The 17966-nt window shown below is 43.1% G+C and overlaps 1 protein-coding gene across 1 annotated transcript in view; it reads left to right on the top strand.

Moving 5' to 3' along the window:
- mtmr7b (myotubularin related protein 7b) overlaps window positions 1-17094 on the top strand; it is a gene marked incomplete at its 5' end in the record, with an annotated part of 19537 nt that extends 2443 nt beyond the window's left edge. Inside the window, 11 exons of the mRNA XM_079998490.1 lie at window positions 883-1040; window positions 4822-4950; window positions 5185-5319; window positions 10247-10379; window positions 10565-10674; window positions 10809-10934; window positions 11806-11855; window positions 12896-13096; window positions 13684-13818; window positions 14640-14766; window positions 16059-17094. Of these exons, the coding sequence (XP_079854616.1) occupies window positions 883-1040; window positions 4822-4950; window positions 5185-5319; window positions 10247-10379; window positions 10565-10674; window positions 10809-10934; window positions 11806-11855; window positions 12896-13096; window positions 13684-13818; window positions 14640-14766; window positions 16059-16418 (1664 nt within the window). The 3' untranslated portion in view covers window positions 16419-17094. The remainder of the gene's footprint in view (window positions 1-882; window positions 1041-4821; window positions 4951-5184; window positions 5320-10246; window positions 10380-10564; window positions 10675-10808; window positions 10935-11805; window positions 11856-12895; window positions 13097-13683; window positions 13819-14639; window positions 14767-16058) is intronic.
- Window positions 17095-17966: the final 872 nt, after the last annotated feature.

The following is a 17966-nucleotide window of genomic DNA, read 5'->3' as shown; positions in this document are numbered from 1 at the left end:
ACTAGGGGCTATGATCCGTCTGTTGGATGCTTTTGGGTTCAAAGTGTTTTATTTGTCTTATTTGTCAAGTGTACAGTACAACACAAGGTCATATGGTACAATGAAATTCTTGGGGCATGACAGGCAACAACTGCATAGTGGGCATAAAAAGATAAAGATAAAATTCATTGTGTATTCAGTGTATATCACACTTTAGGGTAGTTGAAATGAAACAGTGCCGAATGTCCCATTACCTGTGACTTGTCCTTTGCAATCTCAATCGCAGGCTGCATTCATGTTGAAAAATACTCAATCCGGTGCTTTTTTTCTGAGCTTGGAAAGTAGAGATGGCGTGATACTACTCCTTTTTCTACTTTTTTCTTCTGAAATCTTGATTATCTTCCTTTGAGATATTTTTATTGATTGGGAAATGGAAATACGTAGCCAATAACAAAACTGCTGCTTTTTGTTTTATTCAATTCAACAAAATTCAAGCATTTCAAACAAAAGTACATACTGTTATCAGATGACCTGGATATGTCAGTGGATTGGATTATTTTTTACACCCAGATATTCGATCCAGAATTTTTTCTTTGCTGGTATTGGCCCAATACAAATACATATCTACTAACTATTATATACTTTTATCTTTCTTTAATTCTTCTTTTATTTATTTTAATTTTTTCAAGTATCTTATAATTATATAGTTCATTTTTATGATATTTTAGTGTTATTATTATGTTATTTTTAAAGGTATATAATAATGATATAATACATTTTATTTTGGATGAAATTATATGTATGTGTATTTATGTATGTTCTGTATGTATGTATCTATTATTTTAAATATTACATTTATTTTACTTTTTAGTTTTCATTAAAACTTCACTCTCCCCCTGGCAGAGAAGTACAGCGAGCTCTACTGCCTGTCCTTCAACCCCAACGTGAACAAGGCGGAGCGGGAGGAGTCCTGGAGCTTGGTGGATGTTGCGGCTGACTACAGGCGGATGGGCGTGCCCAACAACCTCTGGGTTGCCACGGCAGCCAACAGCGAGTACAGGGTCAGTCTGAAGAAGTCAATGACACTTATGTGGCATGAATGACACAATTAGTGGATTGGATTCACCCTACGGGGTGTTCGTTAAGATGCGGCATTAAGATAGTGAACTTGCTACCTTCCGTTTCTTCCTTGAAATTTGAAACAGCCTGTTCAGGATATGCAATGTCAGCATTCGGGCTTGATCGCTCACATCGTCACAAGCTTGATCATGACATGACTGGAGTGTCTTCGGGAAGCAAATCGAACCTGTGCCCCATGGGATTGACGACTTAGGACTGTAGTTTCGTATCACTGTTCAAAAGTGTACAGGTCAGAATCGGAGTGAGTCTTGCAGCCAGGTACGTCTTCATGTACGAGGAGTTTGTCGTATAGCTACAGAGACAAATAGCATAAAAATGCAGAAAAGTGGACTAAAAACAAAACAATAAAGAAAAACCTACAAAGAAAAAAGATTGTTGCCAAATATACAACAATAAAGGTTAAATAGGAAACAACCACCCCTTAACTGGGGCTAGGTGGCAGTATGGTGGCTATTATTGGCTGTGGTAATAAGATATAAGTATAAGTATAAGATGGATACACTGAATATGTATACAATAGTACGGGCATGGATAACGTCCATGTTGCGAAGGCAACCATGGTTCCCTGGGAAGGGACCAGATTTTAACCTTATCTAATTGACTGATCAAAAAGACTCTGCATTCATGTCGAATGGCTGAGGAAGTGATGACACTGCGCTTCCATCCTGCAGGGGTATACGTATAACCGCAGCTTCACTTCCTCTTTTCCCTGCTGAGCGCCTCGGAGGGGCACTGTACCACAGCGCAGAAATAGATCTGGTCCCCTCTCAGGGAACCGTGGTTGCCTTTGCAACCTAGACGTTCCTTATCGCAGGCACTGTGATCTATTACTTATGGGGCCGTATACCATCAAGCGACAGTACAGTGATCGCCCGAGGGAGGTCCACATAATAACATACCCCCCACTAGAGTGTCTGTCACAGACACACCCAGCGGACGTGTGAGGAAAATACTTGTGGGATACTTTCTGCAGCAACTGCATATTCAAATCTGCGGGCCAAATACGGCATGGGGCAGCGCGGACCTAGTTTGCTTACATGTAAAACCTCACAAATGTGTGTGGGAAGCTCCAAGAAGCTACCTGACATATGTCCTCCACCGACGCCTCCCCAAAGAGTGCCCAAGAGGAGGACACTCCTGTGATACAGTGTGCGCACAGGCTGACTCCTGTAATGGCTCCTGTAAGCTAGGTCTATGGCCTCCACTAGCCAATGGGCCAATCGCTCCTTGGATAGGAGCCTATCATTTGCCTGGGCGTGGAAGCACACAAAGATCAGGTTACTAAACAGGTTCGGCTAAAGCCCCTAGTGCGGTCCACATAATACTGCAAAGCCTGAGCACAAAGTGTTAAGCCTCTCACGCTCCGCCGACTCAAAAGGTGTCGGGAAGAAGGCCGCTGACTCAATGACTTGACTCCGAAACAGGGTGGTAATGACCTTCGGAGTGAAGGATGTGTTAGGACGCATGACCACTTTATCTCCTCCATCCACAAACTGCATGCAAGATGTGTGGACTGACAGTGCCTGCCGCTCGCCCATTTGTTTTGCCAAGGGGAGCGCCAGCAGTAAAGACGTCTTTAAAAAAGTGTGGATGTCTGCAGTGTGCAGGGGCTCAAATGGAGGCCCTGCCAGTGTAAGACTACCAATAAATCCCAAGTAGGGATCAAGGACGTTCGGGCTGGGCGCAGGCGCTGCCTGAATATGGGCTATGGAGTTAATGCTATAATTAAGGCACTTACACATTATTGGTGCCAAAATGACTGTCTACTGTAAATTAAGTGTCTAGCGCTTCTTCAGAAAAGTAGAGTAGAGTGGAGTTTCTAGAACAATTCTGGGTTCCCCTCCCCCGGTCCTTCTGCATGGCGTGGGAAGACGGCCTCCTGTTCGTGACATTTACAGGGTTATTGATAAGAACACCCCTCGTGTATCTACACATAATTTAATCTCACAACCACTGAAGCTCTTTTGCGGCTCAAGACAAGGCTCAGCAATTTCACCTTTACTTTTTGTAATAGCCATGGAAGTGTTGGCAAAAGCAATAAGATCACACCCTTCAATTTGTGGTAAGACAGGGGACTGAGAGCATCATCGCATTGTATGCAGAGGATACCATCGTGTGTCTATCAGATCTTGGAAAATCAATACCATCCCTCTTAAAGTTGATCAACCAATTTGGTAGCTTCTCAGGTTTTAAGGTGAACAAAGGTAAATCATCTATTATGTTTCTAGACGAGCAAGAGATAAGAAAACCAACGATACCCCACCCATTTGTAAAGGGCGTGGAAGGTTTTAATTATCTGAGTAGTGAAATAACAGCAGAGATGAGAACCCTTAATTCAACTAACTATGAGCCTATGTTAGATGAGGTGTCGGAAGGTGTCACAAGATGGACAACATTACCTCTGTCTATAATGGGAAGAATAAATATAATTAAGATGAATATATTACCAAAAAGTTATGTTTCCCAAAATCGATTCCATTGGCTCCTCCGCCTTAGTTTTTTCACAAAAGCCCATTTGAGGGCTGCAATGTTTTGGTTTTCTAGAGAGGTTGGCCAGCCCTGGTTACAAATTGAATTGTTGTCCTCTAGGAGTTTGGCGCTGAATAGCTTTTTATAATCTATCTTTAAGAAATTAAGAAAAAAACACAGTTAACCCTTTTGTGAAAACCACCATTGTTGGTTGTTTGGGGCAATGAACACTTTAGCCCGGCTAAAAATGACATGGGGTTTAAAACATGTAAGGGCATAGTTAAACCAGAGTTTCCTTTTGAAAAAATTGGTGCCAGTCAACGTGTCCTGGAAGACTTCAATTTCCCCGACAAATGGGAGCGGTCACATAATATGTGTTTATCTGTGAGATTAAAAACAGTTGATAAGCAGGCTATATAGAGAATGACATCATCAAGGCATGTAGATTGATTGAATATTCAAAATAAAATAAGTCCCGTCAGTTAACGCCATTTAAAAAATAAATAAATATTACGAATGTTACTACTTGAAATACTTTCTGTTCCTGAGCAATAGGTAAAAAGTGCAGCCGCTTTAATTAACATTTCACTAAAATAAAATTTTGACCAAATCAAAAAAAAAAAAAAAAAAAGAAAAATAGTTTAAATAAATAATAAAGTTGATAATAAAGGTGTTGTCTGTCTTAGCGGGACGTCCAGTCGACAAATTTTACACAATGAATATTTACCATCCGCTTTGGGTCGGAACTTAAATATCCAAAAAACACCAAACTATGGATGTATGTGTCCCTGTTGTCAACGATGCATCATCTCTCTGCTTCTCTTCTGGTGGCTGTGCTTTGTCTCTGCTCCGTGTGCGTATCTACTGTGTTCACAAGCGCAACTTGTCCATGAGGGAGGGGGCGGGGCTTAGTTCTATATGGACAAACGTGATTGGTCAGAGGTGAAGCTTTCAGCTCAGCTTTAATCGTCCAAACTGATTGAACACCATCAAAGGAACACCCCGTAAAAAATCTCCCAGTGACAGCTGATCAGTGAGCTCAGGGGAGAGTGAAAGACGACACAAAACACCTAAGTCCTTGAAATATATATATATTTTTTGATATTTAGGACTTAGGACTAAGCAAGTCAAGTTTCGAGTGGACATTGAGTATTATACCATCGTCGAGCATTCCCTGTTTGACTGGATATACGTGTATTATTTACACTCTCGCTCTCATTCTCCGTCCGCCAGGTGTGCGACACGTACCCCTCAGAACTGTTTGTCCCGAGGTCGGCCACGCCTGCCGTCGTCGTGGGGAGCTCCAAGTTCAGGAGCAGAGGACGCTTCCCCGCCCTGTCCTACTTCCACCAGGACACTCTGGTCAGACAGACGCATGCACGCACACACACACACACACACACTTGCACAAAAACACACAACTAATATTCCCATTTCTATGTATAAATTATATTCAAATGAGATCTGAAATGTTAAGAATGATTTGATTAGAGTTTGAGTGGAATACAGTGGATATACTCAGCGGTCTACTATCAGTCGCTAGTTATTGATCGTGTGTGTGTGTGTGTGTGTGTGTGTGTGTGTGTGTGTGTGTAGGCGGCTGTCTGCAGGTGCAGCCAGCCTCTATCAGGCTTTAGCGGCCGTTGTCAGGAAGATGAATTGATGCTGCAGGCTGTGATGAAGTCCAACCCTGGGAGTGATTATATTTATGTAGTGGACACCAGACCCAAGGTAATACACACACACACACACACACACACACACAGTCACTCACTAACACATGCCCTGGGAGCGAACATAAAATGATTGCAAATTTCTTACCATATTTTTTGCTTTTGTTTCGCATGAAAATACTAGTGTAGCAGTATGGCAACTCCAATGTAAATTGTAGTATAGAAACATGGTCAGTGGTAATTGCATTTTTTATGTACTGTAGACTAATTTACAGGCAGGGTGGAGAGGGTAGAGAAGAGCGCCCGGAGTTATCTGTGAGAGAAGGGTTCCAGTAAGAGTGAAGGGGAAGGTCTACAGGACGGTAGTGAGACAGGCTACGTATGTTGTGCGGTTTAGAGGCGGTGACACTGACAAAAAGGCAGGTGGCTGAACTGGAGGTGGCAGAGTTGAGGATGTTGAGATTTTCATTGGGAGTGACAAGGATGGACAGGATTAAGAATGAGTACATTAGAGGGACAGCTCAGGTTGGACAGTTTGGTGGAAAAGTGAGAGAGACCAGATTGAGATGGTTTGGACACGTGTGCAGGAGAGATGAGAGTTACATTGGGAGAAGGACGTTGAGGATGAGGCTGCCAGGCAAGAGGAGAAGAGGAAGGCCAAAGAGAAGGTTTATGGATGTGGTGAGGGAGGACATGGAGGCAGTTGGTGTAAGGGAGGAAGATGCACAGAACAGAAGGTATTGGAGGCTGATGATCCGCTGTGGTGACCCCTAATGGGAGCAGCCGAAAGTAAAGGAAGAGGAAGGAGGAACACTAAGTTATACCGTTTATAGCGCAGTTTACAGTGTCCACGCTCAGTCGTAAATCTGATTGTTTATTTTTTACTTAACTAAACCAAATAGGATTCATATTTTTAATAAATGAACTAATCTTCTATTGTAGTGGTCGAACGTTTGATCGGTTGCCTGTACTCACAAGGCCGATAAACAAACAATGCCATGTCTGCAGACTAGCGCCTCAACCCATTCACGCCGATTTGTTATGGTGTTAGCTCATTAAAGATATCAAGTGCAGAGCCTCTGCGACTGGTTTTGAATTAAATCAGCAGGAGTGCTGTTTGGAACGACTTTGCATTGGAGGCAAAACTTAAACCGAACTCAGAATATTAGAGTGGAGTTTTTTTCTCTCCTCCAGACGGCTGCACTGTGCGCGTGTTCCGGGTTTCCTGTGTTTTTATTTTGGATCTATTTATTTTTGCGTATTCCCTCACTTGTATCAAACAAAATATTTAAACACACAGTTCTTTTTAGTTTCGGTTCAATAAGACAACCGAGCGCACAGCGGAGCGCAGATCACAGGCGCCCCGATGCGCACCATCGCGGGAATCCCGATCTTCGAAATCCACATTGAAGCCCGTTCACGCTTTAAAAACCAAAAACACGGCACATTAAAAGGGCACCATGGACATCAAGGGGCGGGTCGGGCCGGGCACACTCAGCCCCCCACACACCTGCCTGCCTTGTGTCCCCCAATTGTCCTGAGCTGCGTCACGTCTCCCCGTAGCTTTCTGTTGCTATGGGACTTCATTTGGTAAAAACTGGATGTTTTTGAGTAGATGCTTGTAAATATTAATGGGGAGACGCTATATTTCCCGACCAGATTTTAATATGACGCCGTTTATTATTATCAAATTTTTAATCGTTTGTAATTATTTATTTTTCATTCATTTTAAACATTTTTTTTTACAAAGTTTAGTTTTTTGATTTGTTGATACATTTTTTATTTAAAATAAGTGCACTGCGAGAGAATGCCGACAATAACATTAGTGTTAAATAAATGTTCATTTAAGTTCAGCAATTTTGTGTCTCATTTGTTGTTACTATTAAATTGTTGTATTTTATCAGATGCAAAAAAACCAACAACAATATGATATCGGCACTATATATCGGTCATCAGCCGCACCACTCTCTAAATATCCACACCGGCATTTGAAAAACTGGTATAGACCAGTGGTTCTCAAACTTTTTACACTGCATACCACCTCAGGAAATATTAGGCTCTCCAAGTACCACCATAAAGACCGACGTTAAAATACCCCCCGCCCACACACACACACGCGTTTGAACATTTTTCGTTTAATTTTTTTTAATTGAGAGGGGTGTGCCTGCCTCTGCGAACACAGCCCTGCGATGTCAGGGTCAACCCAGGTTAGCTTCAGTCTCAGCATCCATCCTGCTTCTGTATTTCGTCTTGATGACGGCAAGAGAAGAGAAGCCTTTCTCGCACAGATGTGCGGTCGCAAAAGGAAGGAGACAGCGCACAGCCTCGTTGGAAAGCGCAGGGTATTCGCTGTGTTGCTGTATCTAAAAGTCCAACAACCACGGTCTTCTGAAAGCAGACTTCAATGTCGTAGAATTGCCGCACGACAATTATGCTCTCCTGCTCACCAACAGTAAAATCCTTGGGCATTTCAGAGGTTTCAATGCTGAACGGGTTTCTCATCCAGTTTGGTCCTCACTGGGAAATATTCGCGGAACTGTTGTCTGATCGAGACAAGCTGCGCAACAATGTTGTCCCTGACGCCGTCAATGGTCAGGTCATTGTCAGACGGGAAACTCTCCAAAGCGGGGAAAGCTGAAAAATCACCTTCCTTGACTTTTTCGGCCTGGCGTTGATTTTGTCCTGCACGTCAAAAGCATTGATGGAGAGTCCTTGTAGTCCCGCATTCAGTTTGTTCAAATGAGATTATATGTCCGACAAGCCACATAGTATCTTCCAAAACATCTGATGAGGGGAACTTTTTGTCCTGTAAGAAAACTCCCGGCCCTCTCTGCGCAATTTGAAGAGCCTGGAAAGCACCTTCCCCTTTGACAAGCACCTTACTTCCGTAAGGAGCAAGAGTTGAACGTGCTCGCCTCCCAGCTCTTCACAGAGCACGTGGAACCTTGATGAGGTTCACAGTTTTCACAGCCGCGTCCAGCGCGGGCGTCTTCTTCACCGCCAGGGCGTCACCATGGATGCTGCAGTGTGTCCATCGTATCTCGGGTGCGAATCCGGGTTGCTACTCCACTGGGGCGCCCGGTCACAGCCCTGGCGCCGTCCGTGCAGACTCCAACACTTTTTCCAGTCGAGTGCCATTCTCTTGGACAAACGTGTTCAGTAGCTGGAATATGTGCTCAGCTGTGGTTCTGCTCTCCGGTGATTTACAGAACAGAAAGTCCTCCCGAGCTGCACTACAATATTCGTACCTGACATAAACGAGCAAATCGGCCAAATCTGCAACATCTAGCTGGATGGAATAATAGCCGCTACTTTTAACGCGCTCAATCAGTGTGTTTTTAACGTCATCTGCTCCTACTCTGCGCGACACAGTGTCGTTTGAAAGTGGCACCAAGTTGAATTGTTTGGCCGCCTTCTCCTCACACATGTGTGTCATCTCTTTGGCGAATGTTAGATAGTTGTTCACCAATTGTGTGTGGCTTACCGGCTTTTGTGATGCGGAGGGATGGCAGAATCTGAGTCCTCCCGTGCTTTGGCTATGGGTGTAACACAAGCTTGAATCGTGGACTTGGACTGCTTTAGTTCATGACGTTTTCTTATAAAAAAATCAACTGCTTTGCCTTCTAGCAGTCCGTGCCTGGTTGTAAGGTGCCGTTTGAGATGCGATGGTTTCATGCATTCATTGCTAAGAACATCACCACATACCACGCACTGCGGCCTGGGCTCCTCCTGTGTCCCGGCTCCAACTGAATCCAAATTTTAGGTAGCTTGAGTCATATCTCCGTACTTTTTTGTGCAGTTTTGCTGCTAGCAGGTGCCGCAGGGACTTCACCGGCGCTTGCGCTCGGTTCACTGTCCGCTTCAGTTTTAACAGGGCAGCTCGAAATTTTGTCCTCCTTATCCGCACTTCTCTTCCGAATCGTTCCTGTTTGGAGCCACGGTTGCAGTGTTTTTGAACAATTACTTTTACCTCTGCGTCTTTCCATCACAGTTGGAGCTCGTACAGTAACTACCGGTAATCGTGGACGTCACGTACGACACGTGCATAAGATGTTCATGAACAAAAATATTACAGGAAAGGCAAGACCTATTTTCAATAACATTTCAGTGATCTCGTAGTCTAAATATTTTCATTCAAAATTTTGTAGAATTTTAATATAATTATATGTTTTAAATAAATGTATTTCATTAAAAAAATATATTTTGGAGATTCCTCCACATACCACTAGAGGGAGTTCGTACCATAGTTTGAGAACAGTTGCTATAGACTATAGATATGCTTTTAAAATGAACTCCAATTTTCTTCTCTGAATGTCTACTGTATTGACAGACTTTTACTTAAATGAATCCAGAATTTTCAAATGCCTCTCTGAAAAATTGCTTAATTTAAGATGATTAAGTCCTAGACTAGGAAGTCCTGACCTAGACTAAGTTGATTAAGGACTAGTCAGCTACTATCTGGTCTTGGTGTCAATGTCCACTTCCATTCATCCAAAGATAAACCTGCCTCTCGCCAGGTTTAATCTAAGCCTACTTTAGACCTAGATAAGCTCTAATCTTCCTTCTGGAAATCAGATTTTTTTTAAACCAAGACTAGGGCTCAGTCTGCAACTATTTTAAAGCATGACATAGATATGCCATTTCAGTAAGTCCAGATTAAAAGTGTGATTTCGTCTAGGATTAGGCCTAATGCTGGTCAATTGTGTCAGATATTTGGGGAAAAATCCCAAGACAGTGCAAACTAGTTTGTGGCACAAATTAGTTTTCAAATTAGTTTTTGATGTAAGTAAATAGTGTAATTTGTCGTGCTACAGTGTGTGTGTGTGTGTGTGTGTGTGTGTGTGTGTCTGTGTGTGTGTGTGTGTGTTTCTGTGTGTGTGTGTGTGTGTGTGTGTGTGTGTGTGTGTGTGTGTGTGTGTGTGTGTGTGTGTGTGTGTGTGTGTGTGTGTGTGTGTGTGTGTGTGTGTGTGTGTGTGTGCGCGCAGCTGAATGCTATGGCTAACAGAGCGGCAGGGAAAGGCTACGAGAGCGAGGATCACTACGGCAACATCAAACTACACTTTATCGGCATCGAGAACATTCACGTGATGAGGAACAGCCAGCAAAAGATCATGGATCGTGAGAACACACGGACGCACACACACACACACACACACACACACACACAGACCCAGTACTCAAGCACGTACACTCTATCCTGCTTGCTACCTTTGTTTATTCTTACAAATACATTAGTGGTAGTGAGTGGGTTCATTTTGGCCTTGATGAGACACTGTAGTTATCCTTCTCTCTCCTTCATGCAGTGGGCGAGCTGCAGTCACCATCGATGACTGACTTCCTGTGGGGCTTGGAAAGCTCCGGTTGGCTTAAACACATCAAGGCGGTATTGGATGCTGGAGTGTTTATAGCCCGGGTGTGTGGAAAACACATTAAACACTAATTAATACATGCCATCCATTTCTCTGTGGTTTCACCATTATCTTCAAGTTAACTGTGTATGGCCTCTTTTCCTCCACTCTATCCTCCACTCCTCCTCTCTCCACCCAGGCGGTCGCCGATGAAGGGATTAGTGTGGTGGTTCACTGTTCTGACGGTTGGGATCGGACGGCTCAGGCCTGTTCTGTGGCCAGTGTGTTGCTGGACCCCTACTACAGAACTACCAGAGGTCTGATGGTGAGCATTACATACGGACATTACACACTAGGTATTACGGATTTGATATGATACACGATTCATATGTACTCCATGAATGAATGAATGAATGAATGAAATTGAAATGAAAAATTTGATTTGTTAATCACCAGACAACTAGATTGTTCAAAATGGCCGAATCATTCTTCCAAATCGAATGCCCACGTAGGGAAAGAAAGAAACACTTGTTTTTTGTTTCTTTCCCTGCTATTAAGGAACTTTGTTTTTGTTTGTTTTTGTTTTGTTTTGGTTAAACCCAAACTATCTACTATATTTGTCTGGTATTTACTAATAAACAATAATTCAGTGTCTTTCCAAGACACATTATGTAGACTGAGAAGCCATGTAAGTAGAAATACAACTTTTGACTCCGATGTTTACAAATAGAATTGTAAATATTGAATATTATTGTCAATGTGGCGATTAAAAAAAAACAAAAACAAAAAAAGAAAAACACTGTCACGAACAAACCATGATACTTAACTATGCTTATCTTTAAAAATCGTCCAATGACAAGTACGAATATAATCTAGGGATGCGCTATTATTTTTTATTCACAAGTATTTAATGATATCATCTCATGATTTTAACCAACCTGTGACTTTTTTATCACTTAAAGTAGGTTTAATTTGGGGTCAATAGAACACAACAACAAAACGATACATATCTATTTTCATTTCTCCATTAGAGATATCGATCCAACATACCCTTAATGGGTCAATGCAGAAGGAGGTTGCTTTTCATTAATAACTGAGACGTTAAAAATATTGCGTGTATTGGATAAGAGAACTGGATTCCTAGAATTGACCATGTTCTCTTCCTGTCTCTCTTCCTCTCGTCCCCTATCTTCCAGGTTCTGATAGAGAGAGATTGGGTTTCCTTTGGACACAAGTTCTCCCACAGGTCGGTGACCATGACAGCCTGACTAACACCATCCTGTCCTATTATGATTATTATTATTTTTATTATTATTATTATTATTATTAGAATGATACAAAATTATACTGCACAAAACCTGGACCTTTAGACCTACAGGAATGCAAAACAAAACACAGTCAGTGTTTTGTTTTGCATTCCTGTAGTATTTAAAAGACATACTGATCCTTCGTCTTTTTTTATTTTTCCGGTGGGGGTTGAGATCATACAAAATTCAACATTCCTCCATGGTAGCTGTTTTTAAATACGCCGCTCAATGCTTCCTCCTGCCAGATTAGTGAATAATACAGTTATTAGTCAAATCTAAAATAACTTAATCTTTGAGTGCCTTAATACAGTGTTTCCCAAACTTCTTTCTACCATGGCACATTTTTTACAATAAAATAATCCCATGGCACACCACTATCCTGTTAACAACTAAAGAGGTCAGAAACACGTCAAAATATGGTTATTATAACAGCCTACTGATAGTTTGTGACGCAAGACTCGCAAATTCGAAGCAAACAAATTATTTTTAAATGACTCACTCGGTTTTGACAGAATGAAATGATCCTTGTGGGAATTCCGTTCACAGTTTCGGAGCCGACTGACTCGTTCATCGTTCAGGAAGTCCTCCCTCGCTCACCGTGCCTGACGTCAACTGAATCAAACGACTCTTTTTACTGAGTGACTCGTCAAGAACCGAATCTCAAAAAGAGTCAAGTCTTCCATCGCTACGTTTAGTCGTCACTTTCAGAATGAAACTTAGCGAAGCTTATTCTGGCTGTGACTGTTGAATTAATGCAGCCTTGCAATTTTGATCTTGCAGCGTAAAAGCTGATTTCCATTATTTATTCCTTTTGAGTGGACCTAGAAGGAATGTCACGGCACACAGGTTGAAAAACACCGCCATATAAAACCAATAAATTGCAAAAAAATGTTTTTAAAACACCAGCAGTGGTGTTGGTGCCAAAAGGCACTTGAGAGAAAAATGTTCTGTCTGTAGTTTTGAAGTTCTGGTCCCTCAGGTATGGCCACCTGGATGGCGACCCCAGGGAAGTGTCTCCCGTCATCGACCAGTTCCTGGAGTGCGTGTGGCAGCTCTCGGAGCAGTTTCCCTGCGCCTTCGAATTCAATGAGCGCTTCCTCGTGGCCGTGCACGCCCACGTCTACTCCTGCCAGTACGGAACCTTCCTGGGAAATTGTCAGAGGGAGCGGCGCGACCTCAGGTGGGCAAAACACTCACACACACAAACCTTGAACCCGCTTCACAATCCTTAATCGCATCAGCCAGTCGGACCCCCCAGTGGCCGTTGTATAACCTGCATCTCCATTTTGCATCACAAATTATGTCGGGGGAAGTGGGAGAGCTTGATTGTTTTTTTTTTTTTGTTTGTTTTTTTCCCCCAGTACAACAGTGAGTAGTTTACTCAGCTGGACATTTACTGTGTTCCATGAATAAGAGTTCAGATCTTTATACGGTGTTTGCAAAGTGTGAACAAAAGAAAAAAATCAAAGAAGCTCATTTCACTGATATAAAGAGATTTAATGATAACGAATATGACGACATCCAAGGTTACCGCTAGTAACAACATTGTTTTATATACATGGCTTATTTACTTAGTTTTAAGCCCAGTTAAAATAAAAAAGTGTGTGTGTGTGTGTGTGTGTGTGTGTGTGTGTGTGTGTGTGTGTGTGTGTGTGTGTGTGTGTGTGTGTGTGTGTGTGTGTGTGTGTGTGTGTGTGTGTGTGTGCGCGTGTGTGTGCGCGTGCGTGTGCGCGTGCGTGCGTGCGTGCGTGTGTGCGGTCTCTGCAGGCTTCGTGAGCGCAGCTTCTCAGTGTGGAGGCAGCTATGGAACGACAGGGCAAAATACACCAACCCTCTGTACAAAGCTGAGCAAAGCCAGAGCCAGGGTGTTCTGAGGCCCAACACCACCCCCTACTGCTTCAAGTGAGTCATTACACCACGCACGCAAAAACACACACACACACACACACACACAGACACACACACACACACACACACACACACACACACACACCGCAACCCTACTGTTTCAAGCTAGTTTCTACACTTCCAAACTGAAACCAGCTACTGACTGATTGACACTGGCTGCAAATCCATGGGAAAAAAGGCTAGGATACGGCTGAACCACGCTGTAAAGGGTTCTATGGAAGTTTGTCTTGCCAAGGGAGCCGACCAATGGTGTTCGCCTAACGTAGACGTTAGAACTGTGACAACTATGACAGGTTCGGCTTATCGCAATTATTTAAGCTGACTGCGATCAATCTTAAAAAGCGTCAACCATATGCGCAATCATGGTTCAGGTTTCCACTCAAATTGAAGGACAACTAAAATGTAACGACAGTCCGGATAGGAGTTACTGAAATTGCCACTTTCCAGACAGAGAAATACCGAGTCTCTAAACACAACTCAGACGTTCACTTAAAGAATTGAGGGGTAGCAGGAATCCAAATCAGAATCGTATTCATTGTTCATTCGTTTCCGCGCATCATGCATTAACGTATTTATTCAAAAGCTAAACGTAAGGAGTCTGAGTCTGTTAATCCAAGGGATTCTATCAGCCCATTGATTGGTTAAATCGCAATCGCCACAAAATCTTCATCCCAAATCCGTCTTCCTGGAAAAAAAGATGCGACAAACTGTTTTGTCGGGCATTTTTCTCTCTGCTTTCCGTCTTCTCTCCACTTTCTCCATTGTGCCTACTCGTACACAAGTCAAAATAACACAACGTTTGTTGGCGCCTCCAGAATGTGGAAGGGGCTCTACAACCACGTGGACGCGTCCGGGGCCCCCTGCCAGTCCCCCGCCGACTTCCTGTCCGTGGCGCGGGAGGAGTCGCAGCAGCTGGAGGAGGAGCTGGCCAATCAGCAGGAGGTAGCCCCAGGAGGAACCGCCCACATCCCCACGGGCTCCGGACAAGGCATACAACACACAAAGACGCCCCTCTGTTTAAGCCGCACCCACAATTTACCCCGCTCACCTCCACCCCCGCAAAACTCCCATTGGGTCGTCCCGAGTGACGGGTAGAGGTTCAAGTACATTTATTTGTCAATTATCATGTGGGAACATTTACATTAATGGCCAAGTTTATTTGTCAAGAGATTATTTGTCACATACATATACATACGTAAAGGATAGCTTCACTATTTTTCAACCCAGGCCTTATTAAAATGTTGTATTGAGAAAACGTACCACTCTGCTGCAGCTTCTCACTGTGCTTAAATGCAGTCCAATGGGTCTAGCCTTTAAAGAACACATTGAGCTGAAACACAGAATCATTGGGACCAGAAACAACTCCTGGGTTAAAATATGGAGTAACTAATTGAGCTTGGACAACACCTCTGACTTCTAAGGATCACCCCTCTCCTCATATTGATTCTAGTGTGCGTGCGCTGAATTTGGTTCGGTGGAGGCAAATGCAAAATATGAATAAGGAATGAATTAGTCTTGCGGCTGCAGTAACACTTTTTAACTTCAGTTGGGGAACTGACCTCACAGAGGGAAATAGGCTATTGCCAGTCCTGTCTTTGAGGGTATGTTGATGAAATGTAAACCTCCAAACCAAAACACTTTTCAGCGAAACTGAAATTCAAAAGAAATTGTTCTCCCGAGTGGAAGCTTAATAATAGCGGTGAAAAGTTTGGCTCTTTACGAGTGACTCAGTAACAAAGATTCGTTCAGTTTTCTGACTGTACGTTCGATTCACTTGGTGTAACGAGTTGAAGAAGAGTTGGTTCAGCTCTGAGATGTGAATGGAATGGAATCCTTAGTAATTCTTAGAAGATTCACTTCAGGGCTTGTGCGCATGACTCAAGGATCTCATTCGAAAATCATTTTGGATGTAATTGCCTCTGCTTGAGGCACATGCATGACTCACAACTCATCTTATGGCTCTTCCCTCTTAGTGAATCTTTCTTGCTGGAGTGAGTCACGATCGAGTCTTTAAAAGAGTTCGGTACAAACAAATCATTTTGAGTCGTGCATCACTGCGAAATGATGAACAAATGAAATGTCCAATAATACCCATGTTACCCAGGAATATGTTCGCCTTTCACATGCCCAGTTTCTTCTGTCGTTTTCAGTTTCGATTTATTGGAAAATTACTGATTTAAGAATAAAATGTAATAACTTGTCTAACTAACAGAAAACTTCTCTACCCCCCCCAGAGGATAGCAGCCCTGACAGGCCGACCAATCACGTGGAAGAAGGTGACGGTTCCCAGGAGGAAGACTAGCCAGTCACGACAGAGGTACTGCGGGCCGGACCCGCCCACCACCTACACTTACCCAATCACCAGCCCCACGCCGGACCGCGGTTCCACCCTCGCCCCGGAGCCGGCCAATGAGAAGACACTGCCGAGGGACCCCAGCGCGACCCCGCCGCCCGGACGTGACCCGGATGAACTCTCCGACTGCGACTGGGAGTCGGGCATCGCGGACCTCAGCAGCCGCTCGTCCAGCGGCATCGACGACGACGGCAGCAGCAAGGAGCGGGACTCTGACGAGGCTGCCCTCGCTACAGCCTGACTGCACATAGTCATCCGGGAAACCTTCAGAGAATAGTTATGTTTATCAAATACGGAGGCGCGGTGAAGAGCGCCCTGACAGGAGACGGATGAACATGCGCCGCGAATTCACCGGTCCTTTTCAACGTACAAATGGCAGTTAAGCCACATGGAGTGGAAAGGATGTAGGGTACTTTTTTTTCACATTTTATTTTGTTTAGAGGTGTTCCTCATTGCTAAAAGAAATCTGACCTGAGAGAGGGATGCTAGGGAAAGTGTTGTTATTGTTATTATTATTATTATTATTGAGCAGAAGCCGAACACAGGGTTGGGTTGGTTTCAGGTGCTGCAATCTCAGGAGATTGTGTTGATTTTTTTAATATTGCTTCTGCAATTGAAGATTTCAGCAAAACTATACAAATTAACATATTATAGAGAACAACATTTTTAGAACGTCTTTAATTGTGAGCATGTGAGATTTAAATTGGCTCATTTGTCTTGATGGTTTGGAAATTAAAACTGGCACTGCAAATCCACTGGATTAGCCCTGCAAAAGACTGGATTACAGGGACCAACTAGAGCATAAAGTGAACAAATGTATTGTAGGTTTACAAATTTGGTTATTTCTTTGTGTGCAATATATTATTATCTTTTAAGTTGGTTTTTTTTTCCCAGTGTTTCTGTAAAGTGAAGATATCTATACCACCTGATTTTATGGTCGTTTTGACTGTTTTGTTCATTCAGTGTTGAAATAATTTATTTTCAAAGTTTGATCTTTTTTTGTATTTGAATGATTTTAGTTTAATTTGACCCAAGCGGCATCGACCAGTCTGCCCGGGAAATATTAATTATTATTATTTGAAAGAGACGGTATTGGTGTAATAGATTGCTTTTGCTGCGGCACTCCCTGCAATTCTATCAAGGGCCCTTAGGAGGCCACCTACCCCCATTTGGGAACCCCTACCCTAGACCAATGTGTTTGAACCTACCAGCTATGGACCTACTGTCCTTATATAAATGTTGGTCCATAGCAGTTTCACTGTGGAAGAGTAGGGGTGTGTCCTACCAGCTGCTTAAGTCATTGCATTGGAGGGGGGGGGGGCTTTAATTAATAGGTCTTGTATGAATATTCCATTAACTATGTTGAAATCTCCAGCTGTTCAAATGTAGATGCAGCCACGGAATAGGAGTTGTGCTCGCTCCATCCTGGCCTGACATTGTCGAATCAATTCGCAAATGCAAATTAGACTGGAACCGCTCAGTTCATTTTTGACTTCCAAGAGGCGTTATAATTTGGCACGTGCCTAAATGTCTCTTGGTGCAATTGGATCGACCTACAACCAATCACAGCAATGGAAAAATGTAAACAGACTACAGTGTGCAAATCCTGGAGGAAATACGGCAAACACATTTTTTACCAACAAAAGCCTTAAGAACAGTTGTTTGTTCTTTTAAAAAAAAAAATTCACCATCCAGTTATTTTAATACTGTCGTGATAGTGGATTCAACAGAACAGTTCCACATCAGCAGCAGCCATCATGGTTGTTTACAAAAATGCCTCTACAGCGCT

Source organism: Zeus faber, assembly GCF_960531495.2.
Source record: "Zeus faber genome assembly, chromosome: 4".
Lineage (NCBI taxonomy): Eukaryota > Metazoa > Chordata > Actinopteri > Zeiformes > Zeidae > Zeus > Zeus faber.
This window is presented reverse-complemented; position numbering and strand designations above follow the sequence as displayed.